The sequence below is a fragment of the Pristis pectinata genome, chromosome 3, assembly GCF_009764475.1.
Source record: "Pristis pectinata isolate sPriPec2 chromosome 3, sPriPec2.1.pri, whole genome shotgun sequence".
Lineage (NCBI taxonomy): Eukaryota > Metazoa > Chordata > Chondrichthyes > Rhinopristiformes > Pristidae > Pristis > Pristis pectinata.
Genome location: NC_067407.1, coordinates 46,269,585 through 46,291,336, shown reverse-complemented (window position 1 = coordinate 46,291,336; position 21,752 = coordinate 46,269,585). Strand labels below are relative to the sequence as shown.

The window sequence follows — 21,752 nt, the reverse complement described above, 5'->3', positions numbered from 1 at the left end:
ATACAGGATTTTACTAGCCAAGTCATGGAATATAAGAACTATACAAATCATAAGCATAAACCCTAATTAGGCCTGGCTAGGGTAAATAGGAATGACACAGTTCCCAATAGCACAGTGGTCAAAAATAGGTTGTAGAGATTTCATGTTAGGAAGAAAAAGATCAGAGGACATTGATGAAAATTGCTTTCACTCAGACTGATTGTGCCCTGGAAACAACTGCCTCAAAGGGTGATGAAGACTGAAAACATAATATTTAAGTACCTTTATGAGCATCTAGTATGACATAACTTACAAAACTAAAAACCAAAAGCTAGGAAGAGGGATCAGTCTGAATTACTTTTACTTCCAGTTGAAACGGAGATGATGGGGTGAATAACTACACTATACAATAAATGTCTGTTTCCATTACATAGGAACACACAGGCTTGGAGATAACTTTGTGACATGGTTTGTTAATTTATTATTAGAAACAGAATGATAAGAATAAAATTAACACTGATTACCAGGATGTGATAGGTGGTGTTCCATTGGGATCCGTAATGGGATTCAGGCATTTTAAAGCATACATCAGTGAAGGAAGAGAGAACCAATAGGGAATAGTTCAGGGACTGACCTGTCTTCATGGCTTCCTGTACGAACATCCTTCATTGCTGCAAAGCCACATGGTACACGTGCATACTTATTCAGGTTCTCAATAATAGTCTTTCCCACCTCCAAGTAATATTTATCCCCGGTAGCCTGATGGTAGCAATAATTGTCATTAACACTTAAATAACAGCTACTGTTCCAGAATTGTGCAAGAATTCTTACATTTTTCAGGTATCATTTAAATGAAGCACGTTTGTATTTTATATCAAAGTATTCCATGAAAACGCAGAAACTTACCTTATATAGGAAATAGGTACTTTCAGCAAATTCAGGTCGAAGAGGGTGTTGGGCCCAGTGAACCCTAAAATCAGTGGTAAAAGCCTAGAAAACATGATCAAAGATTTCAACGAGAAAAAAAAAATTACAGAACAATGCAAAGATTAACTTAAGGTGGTGAAAATGATGGAACCTATTATTAACGAAGTCACCCCTGTGTGTTTAGAAAATAAGAGGACCACCAAGCAAAGTCAACGTGATTTACAAAAGGGAAATCACGTTTGATGAGTCTGTTGTGGAATTGACGTACGTAACTATCAGAATAGCAAAGGGCAAACCAGTTGATGTGACCCATTTGCACTTTCAGCAGGCTTTCGATAAAGGTACCACGTAAGATGACATTAAACAAAGTTAAAGAACATGGCATTGAGGTAATATAATGACATGGATTGAGAATGACAGAAAACTGTGTGAATATTTGGGTCATTTTCAGAATTGGGGGCTGTGACTAGTGGGGTGCCACAGGATTTGGTGCTGAGTCCTCAGCTGTTCACAATTTGTATCAAGGATTTGTATGTGGACCTAGTGCATCATATGAAGTCTGCTGTTATACAAAGCTAGGTGTTACTGTGGCCTGGGAGGAGAATGAAGAAAGGCTTCCTGGGATACTGACACATTAAGTTAATGACAATGACATGGCAGATGAAATATAATGTGGAAAAAATGCAAGGTCATCCATTTTGGGGAAAAAAAATAGAAACAATGAATATTTATTAAATACTAAGAGACTGAAAGGTATTAGCATTCAGAGGGACCCAGGTGTGCTCATACAAAAAGCAAGGAGGAAGGCCTTTACAGCTGTCATACAGGAGAACAAAAGTACAGAATGTTGAGTAAGCTAAGGCTTATAACGCAAGGCAGTATCAATATCGTAAAGAATAAATGTCACGACCAACTGGCTGGAGTATTCAAGGACATCTTCAACTTCTCACTGTTGCAGTCAGAGGTTCCCACCTGCTTCAAAAGGGCATCAATCATACTGGTGCCCAAGAAGAGCAAGGTCAGCTGCCTCAATGACTATCATTCAGTAGCACTTATATCTACTGTGATGAAGTGCTTTGAGAGGTTGGTCATGGTTAGAATTAACTCCTGCCTAAGCAAGGATCTGGACCCACCACAACAGCGGATGCAATCTCACTAGCTCTCCACTCTGCTTTGGAGCACCTAGACAACACCAAAACATATGCCAGGCTGCTGTTTATTGATTACAGCTCAGCATTCAACACCATCATCCCCTCAGTACTAATCAACATGCTTCAAAACCTGGGCCTCCGTAACTCCCTCTGCAACTGATCCTCGACTTCCTTATCAGAAGACCACAGTCAGTGTGGATCGATAGCAACATCTCCTCCTCACTGACAATCAACATAGGTGCACCTCAAGGATGCGTGCTTAGCCCACTGCTCCACCCTCTCCACACTCATGACTGTGTGGCTAGGCACAGCTCAAACACCATCTATACATTTGCTGATGACACCGCTGTTGTTGGCAGAATCTCAGATGGAAATGAGGAGGTATGCAAGAGTGAGACAGATCGGTGGTGTAGCAACAACAACTTCGCACTCAACGTCAGCAAGACCAAGGAAATGATTGTGGACTTCAGGAAGGGGAAGTCAGGAGAACACACACCAGTCTTCATTGAGAGGTCAGCAGTGGAAAGGGTGAGCAGCTTCAAGTTCCAGGGCATCAACTCTCAAGAGGATCTATCTTGGGTCCAACACATTGATGCAATCATGAAAAAGGCACGCCAGCGGCTCTACTTCATAAGGAGTTTAAGGATATTTGTTATGTCACCAAAGACTCTTGAAAATTTCTATATATGTGTGGTGGAGAGCATTCTGACTGATTGCATCACCATCTGATAAGGAGGCTCCAATGTGCAGGATCGAAAGAGGCTGCAGAGGGTTGTAGACTCAGCCAGCTCCATCACGGGCACCTCCCCCCCCCCCCCCCCCCCCCACAACTATCAAGGACATCTTTAAGAGACGGTGCTTCAGGAAGGCAGCATCCATCATTAAGGACCCTCACCACACGGGACATGCCTCCTTTATGTTACTACCATCAGGGAGGAGGTACAGGAGCATGAAGATCCACACTCAATGTTTCTGGAACAGCTTCTTTACCTGCGCCATCAGATTTCTAAACGGTCTATGAACACTACCTCATTACTCCTCTTTCGCATTATTTATTTATTTTTGTGACTTATAGTAATATTTTTGTCTTCATGTCTTGCACTGTACTGCTGCCGCAGAACAAATTTCACGACATACGTCAATGATAATAAACTTGATTCTGTTTTGATATGATGATTACAGGCTTTAATTTTAAAACTTAGAAATGGTAGGAGAATTGAAAATATTCGTTCCTTTAGCAGACTGCAATGATTGGGGATTCAAGGAGGAGCGGAACATAAAAGGTATGGTCATACAGTGACTATGTTACTGGTGCAGTAATCCAGAGGCCTGGACCAATAATTCAGAGAATTCCAGTTCAAATCTTACAAAATCAAGTTGAGAGTTTGAATTTAGAGATCAAAAAGAAAAAGAGACTTATTGATATTCTTTGCAGAAGAAAATCTGCCAATCCACAGTGCAACTACAGTTATGGACAAAGTATGAACACTGCAGCAGTTCTGGAGACAACTCACTCCAAACACCAGGGAACAATGGATGAACAGTAAGTATTGTTCTTGTCCGTCATGTCCATTTCCCAAGAATGAATTTAAGATAAGTTCAGATCAAACCTGCTATTAATAAAGTACAGAAAGCCAGAATAATTCAGATAGAAATTAGAAGGTAGAAATGAGAAACCAACATCTGTAAAACACATGTTCCTTGGGGAAAAAAGGCATCTTTCAGAATATCCTTAAGTATTTCATTTGAATAAATTACTTCTAAGTGTACTCATTATGTGAGCAAATGTGGCTGCAATCTTTCATGCTGCACAATTCTATAAATAATGAAATAGATGACCAGTTGATTTTCTTTAGAAAGTATTGGTTAAGGGAGGAATCTTAGTTATGGTGTAATAAAAAAAAATACAGCCCAGGAGGCCATTCAATCAGCTGCATCTACGAAGGAGCTGATCAATTCACTGCCATAACCCTCTAACATCTACAATCAGCAAAGTGCAAGAGGAAGACCACGAGTACCAAGGATATAAATCTGGTTAAAGAAACTGTTGAAGGGGGAAATGAAACCAACTGTAAAGACTCGGGTCATCTGTAGAAACAACTGGCAGAAAAGATCTGCAAATCACAAATGGAAAAAAGAAATCACATCTCAAAGGTGATACAGGTAAGCCCTCCAGTCTTCATCTATTAATAAGCAAAATCAATGCAATCCAAGTCATAATAATGATTAAAATTAAGTCAAACAATTAGAAGTGCTTGAAAGGTCCAGCTACCTCTGGCAGGAAGTTGTGCTTTTTCGTCACTTGATACAACATCTCATGAGTTTCTATAGCTGGACGTATATCTCCTTTTAAAACCTAAAAAATAAGAAATCATATGGTACTTTATAGAAACAGACTGCACAGAATAGAACATTGATTCATAACACAATATCATATTTAAACATATCAAATGAAAACGTAATATACTACAGCCAGTTGAAAAGCATCAATAAAGAGGACAGAGGATGATGTTTTGTAAACCAAGATATGAATCTATTGGATGTCTTTATTGATATTGACTGATCCATGTAGTCTCTGGATTTTCAGTTTGTTTCATGTTTCCACTGTTTTCCAGTTTTCTTTTTATGCATTTAATAGAAGAGAATTGACGATTACATCATTTTAAAATTTCTGTTACTGCGTAAAAAAAATTCTACCATCAGTTCCAGAAAACTGTGGCATTTACTGCCACATGAAGCAGAAATAAAGAACAAAAAGGTGCAAACGTTGAATATAGTTTTATCTGTCCTTCCATTATATCAATGCAATGCTGTTACCATGCAGCCTCTGAGGATACAGGATAAACTTGACACATTTTACTTGAGGAAATTAATCACATATAAACAAACCAAAAGAAGACAATTTATGATCGCCAATACAAGTCCTATTTGGAGATAAATTTAGCCAGGAGGGTAATAACAGAACCTCAGAGGTCAAATAGTGGCACAAAACAAGCAGAATTTTTGCTGTTTATAGATGCCACTTGAATCAATGATTATATTGCACACTACAAATACATGCCCAGCTCTGCATCACTTTTGCATTCGGTAATACCTTATACAAAGTGCAGCTTTTGGATTGCCTGAGCGTCACATTTAAATGCAATTGAAGACACTTTCAGAACGCAAGCTTCAAAACAACATCAAGATACCTGTAAAGCTAACAAGAAACTAATGAAAATATAATGACTTTCTCAAAAATGCCACAAAATTAAGATTGACCAAATAAAACTGAGTTGACCACAAGATTTAAAGGCACCTTTCAATCCCTGTGCATATGGCTATGGTTGCATTGTTAACTTGCCTCACCTCCTTTAAAGGAAGACCATAACTTGACCAACAGATCGACTAACACCAATTTATTCTAGACACTGTCCTTTTCCCTCATCCATATACATCAGTAAGTATGAAGCCTTTCTTACTCTAAGCCCATATAACTAAGACTTAAAGACTCACATTGACACTACAGTAGAATTTCACTTCCATGGTAGTTGTTCACTTGATGAATTTTATTTTGACGTCCATTTAATTACCAATACACGAAACACATAATAAACAACTTTATCAATGAGATTCAAACCAGCCTTTCACGAAGGTGTCCAATTTTATTTAATTTCAGGTTATGTTTACTCTAGATATTAACAAACAGATGATTCCAATCACATGCAGTTGGTAAGATTATTGACAAATTTACTTTTACAGCCTTTAACATTTGACTGAGGTCAGATTTCCCTCTTATATTAAGATCAATGTTCTTCTATTTGGCTTTCCTGAGAAAATTCACCAGGTATGAACAATGTTCAGAACAGCTGACCTGCTTCCAGCTCTGCCAATGCTAACCCAACATCACTAAGAAGATAACAGTCATTTCAATGGTCTCTTTCTGAAGGGAAAGCAACTGGTCATTACACGTCATTTCATGACATCCACAACAGAGACCATTTATACTGGACATTACACAGTATTGCAGTCGTCAATCATCCAGATCAAATGGTGAAAATATTCAGAGGTTGAGGCAGCATATTCTACGTCAGGTCTGACAAAGGGTTTTCAGCTTGATACATTAACTCTGTTTCTCTTTCCATAGATGCTACCAGATCTGCTGAGTTTTCCTAGCATTATCAGATAAAACAAGTTATAGCACCTGCAGTTTTTTTATTTTCAATTATACCAATTGGCCATGTACCGGATTCTATTAAAGGCCACGGCACAGACTGATTTTACACGAGAATTTATATGACCACAGTCATTGCGGATCGGTAATAACATCTCCTCCTTGCTGAGAATCAACACAGATGCACCTCAAGGATGCGTGCTTCACCCACTGCTCTACTCTCTCTACACTCACGACTATGTGGCTAGGCACAGTTCAAACATCATCTATAAATTCGCTGATGACACCACTGTTGTTGGCAGAATCTCAGACGGGGACCAGGAGGCATACAGGAGTGAGATAGATCAGCTGGTTGTGTGGTGTCGTAACAACAACCTCACACTCAACATCAGCAAGACCAGGGAATTGATTGTGGACTTCAGGAAGGGGAAGTTGGGAGAACACACACCAGTCTTCATTGAGGGGTCAGCGGTGAGCAGCTTCAAGTTCCTGGGCCCAACACATTGATGCAATCATGAAGAAGGCATGCCAGCAGCTGTTTCATTAGGAGTTTGAAGCAGGGGGTTGTAGACTCAGCCAGCTCCATCACGGGCACAACCCACCCCACCATCGAGGACATCCTCAAGAAGTGGTGCCTCAAGAAGATGGCATCCATCATTAAGGACCCTCACCATCAGGACATGCCCTCTTCTCATTACTACCGAGGAGGTACAGGAGTCAGAAGACCCACACTCAACATTTCAGGAACAGCTTCTTCTCCTCTGCCATCAGATTTCTGAACGGTCCATGAACACTACCTTGTTATTCCTCTATTGCAATATTTCTTTATTTTTAGGTAACTTCTTGTAATTTTTTTATATCTTGCACAGTACTGCTGCTGCAAGACAAATTTCACAGCACGTCAGTGATAATAAACCTGATTCTGATGTGATTAACTTCCTGAACGGGGACGTCTCAGTATTCAGCCAGTTTTCTATCCTCAAAATATACAGGCATTAATAAAAAGCAACCATCTTGAATGGTGTAAGTTGCAGAATTTATGAGGCTAAAAGACACTTGACCACAAAAAAGGAACACAATTTACCTGCAGGCCTGGGAAGAAAGCTAGCAAGGCATCCATCCACGTTCGTGCATTTAGCAGTGGCTTATGTATATGGACATCCAGCAGGAGAGGGGGTTGGCTTATATACTTCATGATGGCCGCATAGTGCTGAGAGAGGAAACAGCAGATGAGGGTGTTGCCATCTTCATTCAGATGTATTAACTTAATATTAAGGTATTCAACTAAAATATTTTACCATTTCATTCCTTTCTAACACAGCAAACTGAAGCAACATTTGAGAAGTAAATGAAATAACCATGAAGTTATTTATTGCATTACAGTTCTGAAGACCAAAACAGAAGATGTCAGTTTGATCCTAAAAAAAAATTTGGAGAACAAAATGCTGTGGTAACCTGCTTGGCCCAATCAAGACTGATATCCACGACTAAAATTACAGGCAGCAAATGGTGTCTAAAAGAGAGAGCTGTAAGCTTTCAGGACAGCACACAATTGTTCTGCTTTGGCTGGAATGGAAGCTGCAACATCAACCATCAGACACTGATAAAGTTAGGTTAGATAGAAAGGGATAAATGTCCACTTTAAAATGAGAACAGATTGTATGGGGAAAATGTGGCACTGCAGGACAATTTTGGTTATACAAATAGAAGACAAGGAGGATTGGGTATCAGACAGTGGCCAAGGCCTCAGAAGTGGTTTCTCCAACAATGGCAGTAGTCTCCCCCTTGCAGCTCTGGTCATGCAACTGCACCCGTCATACATCCGTTAACTACTGCTGCATCTAATTTTATACCACCCTTACAAGGAAGGGGGAATGCGATGCAAGTCTTTTATGATATGTTGGCACAATTAATTAACTTGTAGTGCACGTCAGCTGCGAGATGTAAAATTGAAGCTTATAGCAATGCTCACGTGTGGGAGCAGGGTAAACACTGAATGAATGTGCTGATTGATAACAGATTGCTGGCAAGTGAATTAAGGGAGAGTGGCAAAATGAGTAGTATCTGAGGCTGGTGATGCAATTAATGGATAATGGCATTTTAAGCTGCATTCAATGAACTCCCCTTTAGTTGCTAGTTAGTTCTAAGTGCCCTCATCAACTGGCTAACAAATTTAGCCACTCAGTTTTCAATACCAGTTGTTCTAATTGTGACAAAATCTGTAAATTTATCACAATCAGAACAACTGCTTAAATCCCACTACCCTGATCACATTTTGCAGTGCTGATTGGTACTCAGATTCATTTGTAACATGTTTAGTTTTGACCAGGATTAACATAGTTTAAAGCTCAAGTTTTATACCTTCATGAAATTATTTGCTTTGCTTCCAGATACTTGATTGCACATGCCAGAGTAATAATTTCCTTTAACTTGCCTCCAGTTTCAAGTTAATGGCTTAGTCTAAGATATTTGGGTAGTTTAACTGTTTTATGCAGCATTGCCATTGGTAGGTTGCAATTGATTTCAGTTCCAGAAAATGAGATTTTAAAAACCAAATCATTTGAACTTAAACATATTTGCATCTATCATGCAAGTAATGTCTACTTAAAAAGTTTCTTTCTACTGAACATTCCTAAAATAGCAATTTCCAAGCAATTTCGCAATTTGTAGCTAATAAAGTAGGAATGTATTACAGACGGGACATAACGTGGCAAAGAGCTAAGATCTAACAAGAAAGACGCAAAGCTTACAGTGTTGAATCTCTGCAAATAGCCATCATCACCAAGCAGAATGTATGCTTTGAAGAGATATTCATAATAAGAATCAATCCCAGCTCCAACTCCACTATCTGCATGAAAAAAAATCAGTAAATAAATGAGAACATTGACACGGATAAAAGAAATACGTCAATCTATAAGGAACAGGTCATCATTCCAGCAAAATATTTGAAATTAGAGGTGTCTCAGATTCAAGGAGCATGAAGAAAAGGAGCTTTTCACAAAAATTCTGGTTAAGTTCGATTAGTGAAACTAATAATGAAATGAGAGAGAGAGATCAATTTCGGGAGGAAATTGTAAAGCATTTGATTTGAATAGATGGGGAACAGAGAGAAGCAATGAAGGAATTCATCTCACCTCTGCGGACCCAGTCTCCAGTATGGATATTGATGGTGGTTCCCACCAGGTTGCTGTTGCGCTGCCTCCTTTCCCACAAAAAGTCTAAGGCCTTCCGAGCATGTTGCTGTACAAAAGAAAAACTGTCCATTACATAAACTGCTAAAGCCAGTCACTGAAGGTTACATACAGTAGCTGCCGAATATCCAAGCTCAAGGTACATGCAGGACGTCTTCAGCAACCACATTGCGTCTACAGAATGCAGATAAATTACATTACGATGTTTGAATAAATGCAGAGTCCTTAAATCAACTTGTCGAGACTGTCAGGAACCAGACATGATGTGCCTCAATTATTGGGCGACATAAATGCCAAAATAAATATTCCTGCTTCATACACTCATATTATTCAGAGCACCACTATGAAATAACTTAATGTATCTTAGCTGCCATTCCCTTTACAAGAATGATCATGGACATGGACAATAAAATTAAAAACAGCCTTCAAATTTTACCCCTGCTTTACTGGTATCTCAAATAAATAATACAGGGTTTGGGTGAAAATTCTGCAAGAAAACCTTGGGAGAATAGCCACTGTTGTTGTATTCCAGTATATTTATTATTCTGACTGCTGGTGTGCATCAATGTACTTTTTCACCATGCTTGATGCTTTGTTCCATCTCAAAGACAGCGATGCCAGGATTAAATCTACAATAGAATTACAATTCTTTTTTAAACTGTAAAATGCATCCATTGAAAGTAGATATTTAATTTAAAATTTATGCTTATCTAGATGTAGAGATCTGTTCAAAGCTCAACTGCACAAAACATATATGCACAAAGAATATCATACACTGATGTGTATGTGACATTTTGGCAGAATGTTAATGCCTTTGTCTATATAGAACAAAAACACTAATACCAAAGACGGCCCAATTATACCTCACTCATTGTGTAGGAAATTTATTTCATGGCTTGTTATTAGCAACTTTCATTTATGTAGCATCTTTAAATCGCCAGATTTCCCCAGTCACTTGATGTTTGACATCAATGGACAACAACTTCTGTTTGACAAGGTTATCTGAAGCAAAATCTAGCCCAAAAGTTGGTCAAAGATGCAGGTTTTAAGGAGGATCTTAAAGGCAGACAGAGGTGAAGAAAGGCTTAGGGAAGGAATTCCAGAGCTTAGGGCCCAAACATGTGAAACCATCACTGCTAGCAGTGCAGCAATTAAAATTTGAGGATACACAAAAGGCCAGAATTGGAGGATGATTTTATTTTGAAGAACTGTATGGCTAGAAGGTGGTACAGAGAGAGAGGGTGAGACCATGGAGGGATTTGAAAACAAGGGTGAGAATTTTAAAGCTAAGTTGTCGTCAGACTGGAAGCCTACATAGGTCCTGTGGTTGAAGGTAAAAAATACTTGGAGTGAATTGACCATGAATTTTGAATGAGCAGAAGTTAGTTTAGGGTGAAACATGGGAACAGGAATAGGCTCTTCAGCACCTTGAGGCTGCTCTAGATGGGCTAAATCGATTTTCAATTGCATAACACTTAAAAATGAACTGGTGTGCAATGAAATTTCTAGGCATCATTAAGCCCAAAGAGGAGCACTGCACTGCATTTAACATGAGAAAGCAGGAGTAGGGCATTTGGCCCCTTGGGCCTGCTCCACCATTTAACAACATCATGACCGATTTTCTACCTCAACATCATTTTCCTGCCCCATGCCATATCCCTTGATTCCCCTAATTTAGAGGAATCTATCAATCTCAGTTTTGAATTAAATCGATGACTGAACCCCCTTGGTCCTCCAGATGGGAGAATTCCAAAGATTCATCATTCAAGTGAAGAATTCTCTTATTTCAGGCCTACTCCTTATTTGGAGACTGTGGCTCCTGTCCAGGCTCCTCAGCTGGGTGCAACAGCCTCCCCATATCTATCCTATTATTTTGTATCTCAATGTGGCTACCTCTCATTCTTTTAAACACGAGGCTTCTCAATCTCTCCCCATGCAAATGACCCAAGAACCAAAATGAAAATCAGAAAACTGCAGATGTTGGAAACTGAAAACGCTGGAAATACTCAGCAGGTCAGGTGGCATTTGTGGAAAACAAAACAGTTAACACTTCAGATCAAAGACTCTATCAGAACTTCATCAGAACTGTTAACTCTCTCTTTCCACAGGGGCTGTCAGAGCAGTTAGGTGTTTCCAGCCAATTTCCCAGGAACCAGTCTGGTGGTTCTTCACTGCACTCCTTCTATTGCAATAATCTCCTTTAAGTAAAGAGATTAAAATTGGACACAATACTTTGGACAGGTTCTCACCAAGGCCCAATAAAAATGTCATTGAAAATATTTACCCTTGTATTCAAATCAACTTGCAATAAAGGCCAACATTCCACCTGCCTTCTCAATTGCTTGCTGTGCTAGCATGTTTGCTTTCAATGACATGGAGCAGAGGGAGGATTTCAGGGCATGCGTGGGAGAGAGGAGACTGGAAACTACCAATGTGTCGGCTTGATGTCAATATTTGGGAAAATGCTGGAATCTATCAATTTCAAAAATCATTGAAAGTGGCAGAGCAGGTTGGGAAAGCTGCAAATAAGGAATAAACAATTCTGGGTTTTATTCATAGAGGGAGAGTATAAAAGCAGAGATGTAAAGCTGAACCTTTATTACACACTGGTCCAGCCTAAACTGGAGTACTGTGTTCAATCCTGGTCATCATGTAGAAAGGATATGAAAACATTACAGAAGGTGTAGAAGAAATTCAAGAGAACTGTTTGTGGGATGAAAGACTACGGTTACAGGATAGATAGACAGGCTGCAACTGTGTTCTTTGAGCAAAGGCTGATGAAAAATTTCAAAGAATTCAATAGATCAGAGATCTGAAATATCTGGACAGAATAGATAGAGGTCATAGGTATAACAAAGGTGAAAAGAATTGATGAGCTGAGGATTTTGTTTTAAAGTGATGCGTGGCTAGAATCTGGAATGCACTGCCTGCAGAGGCGGTGGAGGAGGTTCCATTATATATTGGACAAATATATAACACAGAAAAGTTTGCAAGGCTACAGAAAAATGTCCAATGAGGGCAGGGGGAGCAGGAACAGGAGAGTTGGACTACTGGCTCTTCCATTTTCTGATTCTTTGCGTCAGGACACCCAGGTCCATTTGATCATCAACATTCCACAAACCTCTCACAGTTTTAAAAATTCCAAACACTTCTATTCTATTCTTTCTAATGAAATGGATAACCTCATATTTTTTCACATTATGCTTTTGTTGCCCATTCACTTAGCTTTCCACATTCCCTTGAAACGTCTTTGTATTCATATCACTGTCTACCTACCCACTTAATTTTGTATCATCAGCAAACTTGGAAAGGTTATGTTTAGCCCTCTCAGCCAAATCATTGATGTAGATTGTGAATAGGTGTCCAAAGTCTGATCCCTACAGCAGCCCACTGGTCAAATTCTACCAATATGAAAAGGACCTGTTTACTCCTACTTTTATTTTCTATCTGTTAACTATTTCTCAATCCTGATGGTATATTAGTCCCAATTCCATGTGCCTTTTGTCCACTCAGCTCCTGTGTGAGACCTTACTGAATGTCTTGTGAAAATATTATATCCAATGGTTTCCCTTTCATCTACTCTCCTTTGTACACCCTCCCAGCAAATTAAACACCATTTCCTTTTCATAAATCCACTTCTATTTTAAGGTTCTTAATATTCTATCATTTATAATAGATTCTAGCATTTTCCCAAATATTGACATCAGGCCTACACATTGGTAGCTTTCAGTCTTCCCTCTTTGACCTTTTTAAATTACAGGGTCACATTTACCATGCTCCAATCTGCAAGAACCATTCAAGAATCTATATAATTTTGGAAGGTGATAACCAAAGCATCCATCATCTCCAAAGCCACATCTTCCAAATCTCTGGGATGTAGATCATCAGGTATTTGGGACTTATCAATTTACAGGACCATTGACTTTGTAGTAGCTTTATTCTTCACTAATGAAGTTTTTCACTAGTATAATTTCTTTTATTTCCTCATTTGCATTGGAACCTTGGTTCTCAAGAATTTCTGTGGAAGTTTTTCCAGCGTCTTTTTCTGTGCTGACAAACCCAAAACACCTGTTTCATCCCTCTGCCATTTTCTTATTCCCCATTTTAAATTCTCCCTTCTGTGTACATACTGACCATCAATTGTCCCTTCACTTTAACATACCTACAAAAGTTATTTTAGTCTTCTTTACATTTCTTATGAATTTACTCTGATTCTACTTCCCCTTCCTTTATCAATTTCCTGGTCATTCTTGGCTGATTTCTAAAATGCTCCCAATCTTCAACTTACTCCTTTTTCTAGCAAGTTTATAGAGTAAGCCATTTCCTTAGATTTAATACTACCTTTAATTTCTGGCTAGACCACTTTTCTCACTGTGTCTTTGTGCCTTAAAAGATCAAAGAAGCAGGGGTTGGTGTTCTTAGAGCCAGGAAAATGAATAGAAAATCTAACAAATGGGTTCAAGGTCATTAGGACCATTTTCCTTTGGCTAAAGACTAATATCTAGAGTATGTATATTGGCAAAAGAACTTATTTATGGAGCAGGTGGTCAGATTTAATAAGTAGCTTTCAAAACAAAAGAATTGTATAAATGTTTGAAAGGAGGACAGGGAGTACAAGCAGGGGAGTGGGATTAAATAGATTGTTCTTTGAAAAAAACTGGTGCAGCGGATGGGCTTAATGACTTCTCTAAATGCTGCAAGTTTTTATGATTCTACAAAGTTGCTAGACTTCCGGCATTTTTAGTGCACAAAGGATTATTGGCACTAGAACCTGAAAAGAAATTTAGAGCAATGTATTTAAATATTTTACAATGAACAATCTAGTTTTAAATTTTGACAAATCATTAGAATGCTCTACAAATCATTAGAATGCTCTATTCAGCCTTGGGCAACCTATTCAGAGGTGCAGGTATGATTACAACCCTCCAGCTGAATGGTCTTAATCATTAGCAGAGACGAAAGAATGGGGTCTCTTATCACTGGAGTTGAGAAGATCAAGAGGAGATCTGATATAGGTGATATAGATCTGATAATTTATTATCAACCAGCAATCAGTGAAATTCGGGGATTTTTCTTTCCTCATAAGTATTAGTCTATTATTGTGTATGGATCATCCTACCATAAATATTAGTGGCACAGATTCATAGTACTAAAGAATGAGAAATCAGTATCACTTCCTTTTTCAAAGAAAAAACTTTTAGAAAAATAGAGAACATTGATTATCTTTGATCCAATTACCTCCCATCCTCCAGGTTTGCTGAATCTGTTGGTAGTTCTTTAGAGAGCTGGCAAAGGCAGCACAGGCTGAATGACTGTCTCTGATTCTTACAGTTAGTGGGATTTTAAAAAAGTGGACCAGAGCATCTTTGCATTTGAATTGGGTGCTTCCAATTCTAAATTGTACATAATTTCTGAGCTATATTGATTGTTCTCTTTCCAACAGTCACACACCTCAAAAATAGGGTCTCCAGAAAGTCTGCTCAGAGCTGCGAACTCCAGAATAAGGGTCCCTGCGCAGGCTGTACAGGTGTCTGTTTCTGTACCCGTTCTTGCTTCTGGTCGCCTCACTCCATATTTCAGATTGACCTTTTTGTTTAAAAATATTGTTTACATTAATCACAATGGAATTGAAAAGAAGTATAGAAACAAAGATTATTTAAGCATTTACATTTTTACTATCTTAATCATTTGTTACTAACACAACAAAGGACTCATAATTTAAGTTCAGTACTGAAGATTTTGTTGCCGTTGGACTATCATAAAAATTGTATTCTTGTCATTCATTTCACATAGGTTATTCTAGTATATTTTAAAAATGGGAGGATGTAAAGTGCAATATAAAAACTGTGCAAATCATAGACTGTGTGGAAGGTCATTTGAAAGGCGTCATTCATACAGCTAATAAACTGGCCCAATGCCCATCAAGTCAGTGCCGTCCATTAAGCACCCATCCACACTAATCCTACATTAATCCCATTTTATTCCCCAAATTCCCATTAGTTTTCCCTAGATTCTACAACTCACCCACTTGGGGCATTTTACAGGGCCAATTAACCTCCCAACCCGCAAATCCTTGGGATGTGAGAGAATCAAGGAAACTCAGACAGTCACATGAAGAATGTGCAAACTCCAGACGGACCGCACTGGAGGCCAGGATTGAACCCAGTACACTGGAGCTGGAAGGCAGTAGCTCTACTAGCTGCAACACTATACTGCCCTTATGCTCTTGTACAGTATCCAATTATGCCTGTGAATTCCTCTGATATATAGCTTTAGCCAGAAGAGAAACAACAATATTGTACGTGGAGATTGTTATGCTTGAATTATCTCCATATCACAAAGGTGGCATTGCAAAACTGTAACTGCGATATCAAGCACCAGGATGAAGTAAAACAGTTGGAAAACTTGGAGCATTTAAGTAAGCTTTATACAAGGTGGACTTTGCTAAGTGTTAAATTCACCCCAGTGTTGCTGTGGTGTAGGTGTAGGATACTGTAGTTGTATTTTCTCAACAGCTGCCCAAATAAAAAAAATCATGTGGTATGCCCCCAGAAAAGCATTACTGTTACTAATGAATCACTATTCTCAGCAACTGCATGTAAACCCAGTACACCTCCACCCCTCTCGGAAGGCTTGGCTGCGGTACATCCTGGCCTCTTCACCTCTTTTAACTGGACCCTTCAGTAGTGTGGTCAAGTCTGTCATAACGATGCATCTCCACATTGCTCACCTCAAAGGTTAACAGTTCTTCACCTCAGTCGGTGCAATTTGGGACAAGGGGCCTGCTGATGCACATTTCCCTGCCCCAGCTCCCAAATTCCAATTGCCTAATTATATCTAATAGCACTTCCAGAAAAAGAAAAAGCTTCTCCTTTCCCTGTCTCCCTTTGGCACTCTTGTCACCATCACATCCATTCCTTTGTTCCTCCTCTCTTCACTCCTCACCTTTGTCCTTCCTTCTCCATATATACTCTATTGTACCACCATCCCTTACCATTGATCCAATTATTCCTCACCCTTCAGGCCCACTTGATCTGTAGAAATGTCACAGCACTGGAGACTGTCTACTGTTTATATATTATCGAATTAAATCAAATGAAGAGTATTACTTACCCTGGGGTATGGAAGTCCACTGGTAGTATTGAATGCTGGTAGCAATCTATACCCAAGTTCCTTTGCCATGTAGAGAAGCTCATCATTATACCACTGCATCTGCTCACTTTGTTCTTTCAGTATGGTAGCCATGGCATGGCCTCCCAGCAAACCTCTAACAAGTGAAATCATTATTGGCATCTCACAGACTTCTCTTTTGCACTTTTATATCATATTCTGATATTTCTTTATGTCATCTATTTACAAAACACTTCTTCAAATATTGCTTTTACTTACCCTAGCACCCTAATATTAGTCTCAAAGACCGAGACGACAATATCATTATCCAAGTGAACATCATTGATAACCTTTTTCACAGCAACTTCAAATTCCTCTACTTGATTCAGCAGCTAGAAACACAAAAGCATTTTATTTAGTGTCTCTTCCTGGTTCTTTGTTCTTCAATATATTTTGAATTAAAAGCTAAACAGCTTTCACTTACTGCAAGAGTATCCAGAGTGTCAACTAAAGTCAAAGAAAATCTGAAAGAAAATAGATAACTATTAACCTGAGGGTGAAGTGAACAGTTTTAGATGCATGCCAATGAGAGTTTACATGATGACTTCAATATCAATTTAATGCAGTTCCAGATATTTTGTATTCTATTCACAGCTAAATATATAAAAATCAGCCAAAGAAAATGGGCAGTCAGTACAACTGTTCATACAAGATTAAATGACAGCCAGAACAATTGTTTTGCATTTTCCACAGAAACAGAGCAGAATTGTGGAATGTAATTCTCAAATCACCAGTAAATAGGATTTGATTTACCAGAGAGAAATTCAATTCACTGATATCTATTTGGCATCTGATTAATGAGCTTTCAGCAGTTGAAATATCAGGTTAAAAAAAAAGTTGGCATCTCATCCAGTCCTTCAATGCCTCATGTCAGACTGATTTCAATATTTAAGCAGCTGGACATATAAATGAGCAAGGAGCTGTTTGCCTCAAACAGATGCAAGGTTGATGGTTGCAGTCACTCAGCTGCAGCATTCTCACCTCGAAGCTACAAGATGGTAGATTCAATTTATAAAAATGCAAGTTCTTTTCCTTTTTTGAAATGGGGAAATCAGAATCTAACACAGTTAGACTGATCGCAAACTATGGTTAAAAATTGGTAAAGAGTGCACCACAATGCTTCACTTATTTATGGTAGGCATTAAACAGCCTTGCCAGTGTTCTTTAAAACCCCAAATTGGATGATCCTGTGAAAACCTTCCCTTTCATTTTCCTCTCAGGGTTACACTATTTTAAATACTCTGGGTACTGACTGGTAAATTTATATATCTCAGATAATCACTGACAATTAATGATATTACTATCTCATTTTTCAGCCTCAACTGGAACTACTTTGAATTTTGAGACAACAAAACATTTGCCTTTGGAATACTTATGATTTCAGATTATAAAAGCACAACCACATTCTAGATCCTGGTGATTTAGTGCAAAATGAGCTTCAGGTATAATATTTGCTGCATGGTAAAACACATCCTGAAGAGTCCACTGCATACTAGAAATCTGTTTCCATATTACCAGAAGCCATTTAGCTTTTGATATGGCATTGTGCAGAGATTCAGACTCCTTTTTGCGCCGCCTATGCCTTACAGATCAATTTGCAAAAGTCAAAATTAAGTTTCAGTGAGCACGCTTTAGATGAAAACTAACTATAGGACTAAGATTCAAAATTAAAAGCCTTCAGGTTGAATAGGAGCTAAATCTTCCAACTCCTGCTTCCTCGAATAATAAAAAAAATTCAGTATCTAAACACATCTACTGTACAATTCTGACTTAATCTAAACTCTTTCACTTGCATTCCACACTTTCTTCAGGATGTTTGGGAACAAATGCTGAGACTAACAGGGAGAATTAGTAAAAAGCAGCACTAACTTGCCAAGTGCATCATCCACGTCACCACGACTCGGTTCCAAGCCACGCACACGGCCACGGCACGTCAGAGGCATTAGTTCATCAGCTGGGTAAGCATGTTCCTGCACAAATCCAAAATGAAACGTCAATCTTGCTCTATGTATAGATTTAAAAATTAGAATCTATCAATTGGATAAAAATATTCAAGTAAGAGAACAATATTCTGAAAAACTGAGAATACTACTATTCCAAAGCAGTTCAAGTCATGCAATTGCACTCTGCATGCATCAAATTTCACAAAAACTCATTCTGTAAAGAAATTAATCATACTTGGTGAGATCATATCTGGAATATTGTCTACAGCACTGCTTTCCTTACTTAAGGAAGGTTGTTAGTGCATTGGAAGCAAGGCAGAAAAGGTTTACAAGACTGGTATCTGCATCCTGAAGAGTCTTGACAGGGTAGATACGAAAACGATGTTTCCTCCTGTGGGAGGATTTAAAACTAGGAGTGTCTATTTAGAAATAATTTAAGACAGAGGAAAGGCAATTTTTTTCTCTCATAGGGTTATGAGTATTCTTTTCCTCATAAAAATGATATAAGCAGGGTCTCTGATTATTTTTATGGCATTGTTAGGTAGATTTTGATAAGCTAGGGGGTGAAGGATGTAACATATTGTCATGGGTAGAAGATTGGTTGGCTAATAGGAAACAGTAGCCAGAAACGGGTATTTTTCAGATTGACAAGATGCTCTGAGTGATGTGCCACAGGGTTTGGTGCTGGGGTCTTCACTTTTCACAACAAGAAAGAAAAGCAAACTTAATAATTGCTATATGAGGGGAAGAATAAAGTAGAACTGCATGTGAGGACAGCTTCAAGAAATAAAGAGTTGCTGAAGAAAGAGGCTAAGAGTTTGCATGTGACAGCACATTGTTGAACATGGATCTCAAGATGCAGCAAGAGCAGTGGGACAAAGAACAATGAATAACAAACAACAGCGTGGATCCAACTCAGGAAATGAGGGATTTCATTTGGAATCCATGTAGAATATATCAGAGCTGGACAACTGTTCTAGCAAAAGGATGTGGGGATAAAAATCCATTTTTGGTAGATAGCTTATGTAAAGTAAGAAGGAAAACAGTAACAGAGCTAACCAGGGGAAAACAGATGACCAGAGATCCTGAAGATTTTGTTCCATCATTTCCTGGACCTTCAACATGATGATATCAAACACATTTCCCTTCTCCTCCTTGTGCTCTGCCAAGGGATTGCTTTCTCCCAACACCCTGGTCCAGACATCCATCTATCCTTCACCTTCTAACAGTACCCTCCTGTGCAAGCACAGAAGATGCAACACAAAGTGGTCTCCCTAGTTGTGAGCAATGAATACTAAGAGACCAAACATTGATTGGGTGACCACTTTGCGACACATCTGTTCAATACTCAAGTGTAGCACCAAGCTTCTAATCATCTGTCCTTTCAAAATTCTCGTTTCTACTCTCTCACTCCTCTTCCTCCTAAACTGTTCCCATGGAGCCCAGTGCAAGTGAAAAGATCAATGAGTCTTAATTCTTTGAATTGAGCCTTCCAGACTGAACATTGAGTTTAACAATTCCAGATTGCTGCTATTTGCATTTATAAAACCTCCAGTTCCTTGGAAATGTTTCATCTCCCTTCTCAAATATAGGCTTTATGTTAGCTATTCACCAGTGCTCTGGCACTCCATATTTTTCTAACAACTTCTTATGTAGGTGTAATATGTTTATCTTGGCCCTCTATTCTTTTAATGTGCATGGAGGTAAAGCCTCCAGATAGTGGGTTATATCTGCTGAATTTGATTGATTTCATGTTTTTTTTAAATTACAATTACATAATTAATTTGGTCTCAAGGAGCCATCATTTGCTTCCACTTCTGCACCAGGGATCTTCTACTTCTGCCCTCACTTAGCAAAACAACTTTTAACAACTTATTTGCATTTAGAAGTTCTGATATTTTGGTGTATTATGCAGTCTATTTCACTCATTTTGTATCAAATTAATACATGTCTCTGCTCCTTTTATTTTTCTCACTAACTGCAATCTTTATTTGCTCTTCTACCCATTTTAATTACTTATCTGCAAACAGATAACTCCTGTACTTTGTAGCCTTCTGAACCAGTATGATACATGAAAGCAGATACCAAAACAATTACTTGTTCTGAGTCAAGGTTTAAACCCTTTGGATTAATGCAATATTTACCCATCTAGATGAAATAATGCACATATGTAAAGTAAACATAAAGTCTATCCCACCCCACATCCTACGGAGTTTTCAGTTGGCAGTACAGAACACATGCATGCTGGATGATGGAGTTCCAGCAAAGAGACCTAATAGAAAGCAAGGACACCCCATGCTGAATATCAAACATCAACCTGTTACATATTCTAATAGACAATGAATTACACAAAATGTTTTGTCTTGCCATTTATGAAGCTGCCAAGCCGTTACCAGTAAATACTGAAAGGAATTGCATTTTTAAAACTGTTTTAACTTATGCATAAAGTAAAAAAAATTAAAACATGATTAACTAAGTTTTAAATTGTTCTGTTAAGAGAATTAATATTAATAATAGGACATTTACCAAGCATTCAAGTGAGAAGCTAATGGAAATTCTTGTCTGTTTACTCATTAAAGTAAAATAGATATGCAAATTAAATATGGAATATTTGTATTTACTCTTCATAAATTATGACTAATATTAACAACAACAAGGCATACACACAATTTACACTAAAATGGAAATGATAACTTAATACTTGAGAAGAGACAAAAAAAGGCAAAAAATTAAAGCCGATTAGTTTTTCAAACAAAATAACAATTTTGTTTAAATGATGTCCTTCAATCCAGAATTGTAATGTCTTTTTACAATAGTCTTACATTCTATGACCAGAACTGTGACCTGTTGATCCAGTTGTTCATATCCTGCTTTACCAGGAACAGGAAATTATCAGCAAAAAAAAAGCAAACCATGAATGTTGAAAGCACCTGCTACTTGCTTGGCAAAGAAGCAAAATTAATGAGAGTGGTTCCAGTTTCTGTTATCAAGGCGGGTACCTTTCTATACCATTCATGAAAAATGATCATTCCAGAAACATGAAATAAGATTACTCATCTGAGAATCAGAGAGGCAACAAAGTGAAATGTTGATGATACAATCAGCCTTGGAATACTCCTACCACCCTCAATGAGCAGCAAAATCAACCGTGGGGTAGAACTCCAAAACTCACTCCCAATTCACTGAGATCTTTGCTTTCTGCTCCTCATCTCTCTCCTTTATACCCATCAGATCTGAT

At 38.4% G+C, this 21,752-nt stretch overlaps 1 protein-coding gene across 1 annotated transcript in view; it reads right to left on the bottom strand.

Moving 5' to 3' along the window:
* edem3 (ER degradation enhancer, mannosidase alpha-like 3) overlaps positions 1-21,752 on the bottom strand; it is a 57,794-nt gene that overhangs the window by 21,649 nt on the left and 14,393 nt on the right. The window contains exons 3-13 of the mRNA XM_052012154.1: positions 18,441-18,541; positions 16,996-17,035; positions 16,791-16,903; positions 16,515-16,668; positions 14,853-14,987; positions 9,345-9,450; positions 8,961-9,058; positions 7,295-7,420; positions 4,330-4,413; positions 886-969; positions 614-738 (exon numbers count right to left, since the gene is read on the bottom strand). Of these exons, the coding sequence (XP_051868114.1) occupies positions 614-738; positions 886-969; positions 4,330-4,413; positions 7,295-7,420; positions 8,961-9,058; positions 9,345-9,450; positions 14,853-14,987; positions 16,515-16,668; positions 16,791-16,903; positions 16,996-17,035; positions 18,441-18,541 (1,166 nt within the window). The remainder of the gene's footprint in view (positions 1-613; positions 739-885; positions 970-4,329; positions 4,414-7,294; positions 7,421-8,960; positions 9,059-9,344; positions 9,451-14,852; positions 14,988-16,514; positions 16,669-16,790; positions 16,904-16,995; positions 17,036-18,440; positions 18,542-21,752) is intronic.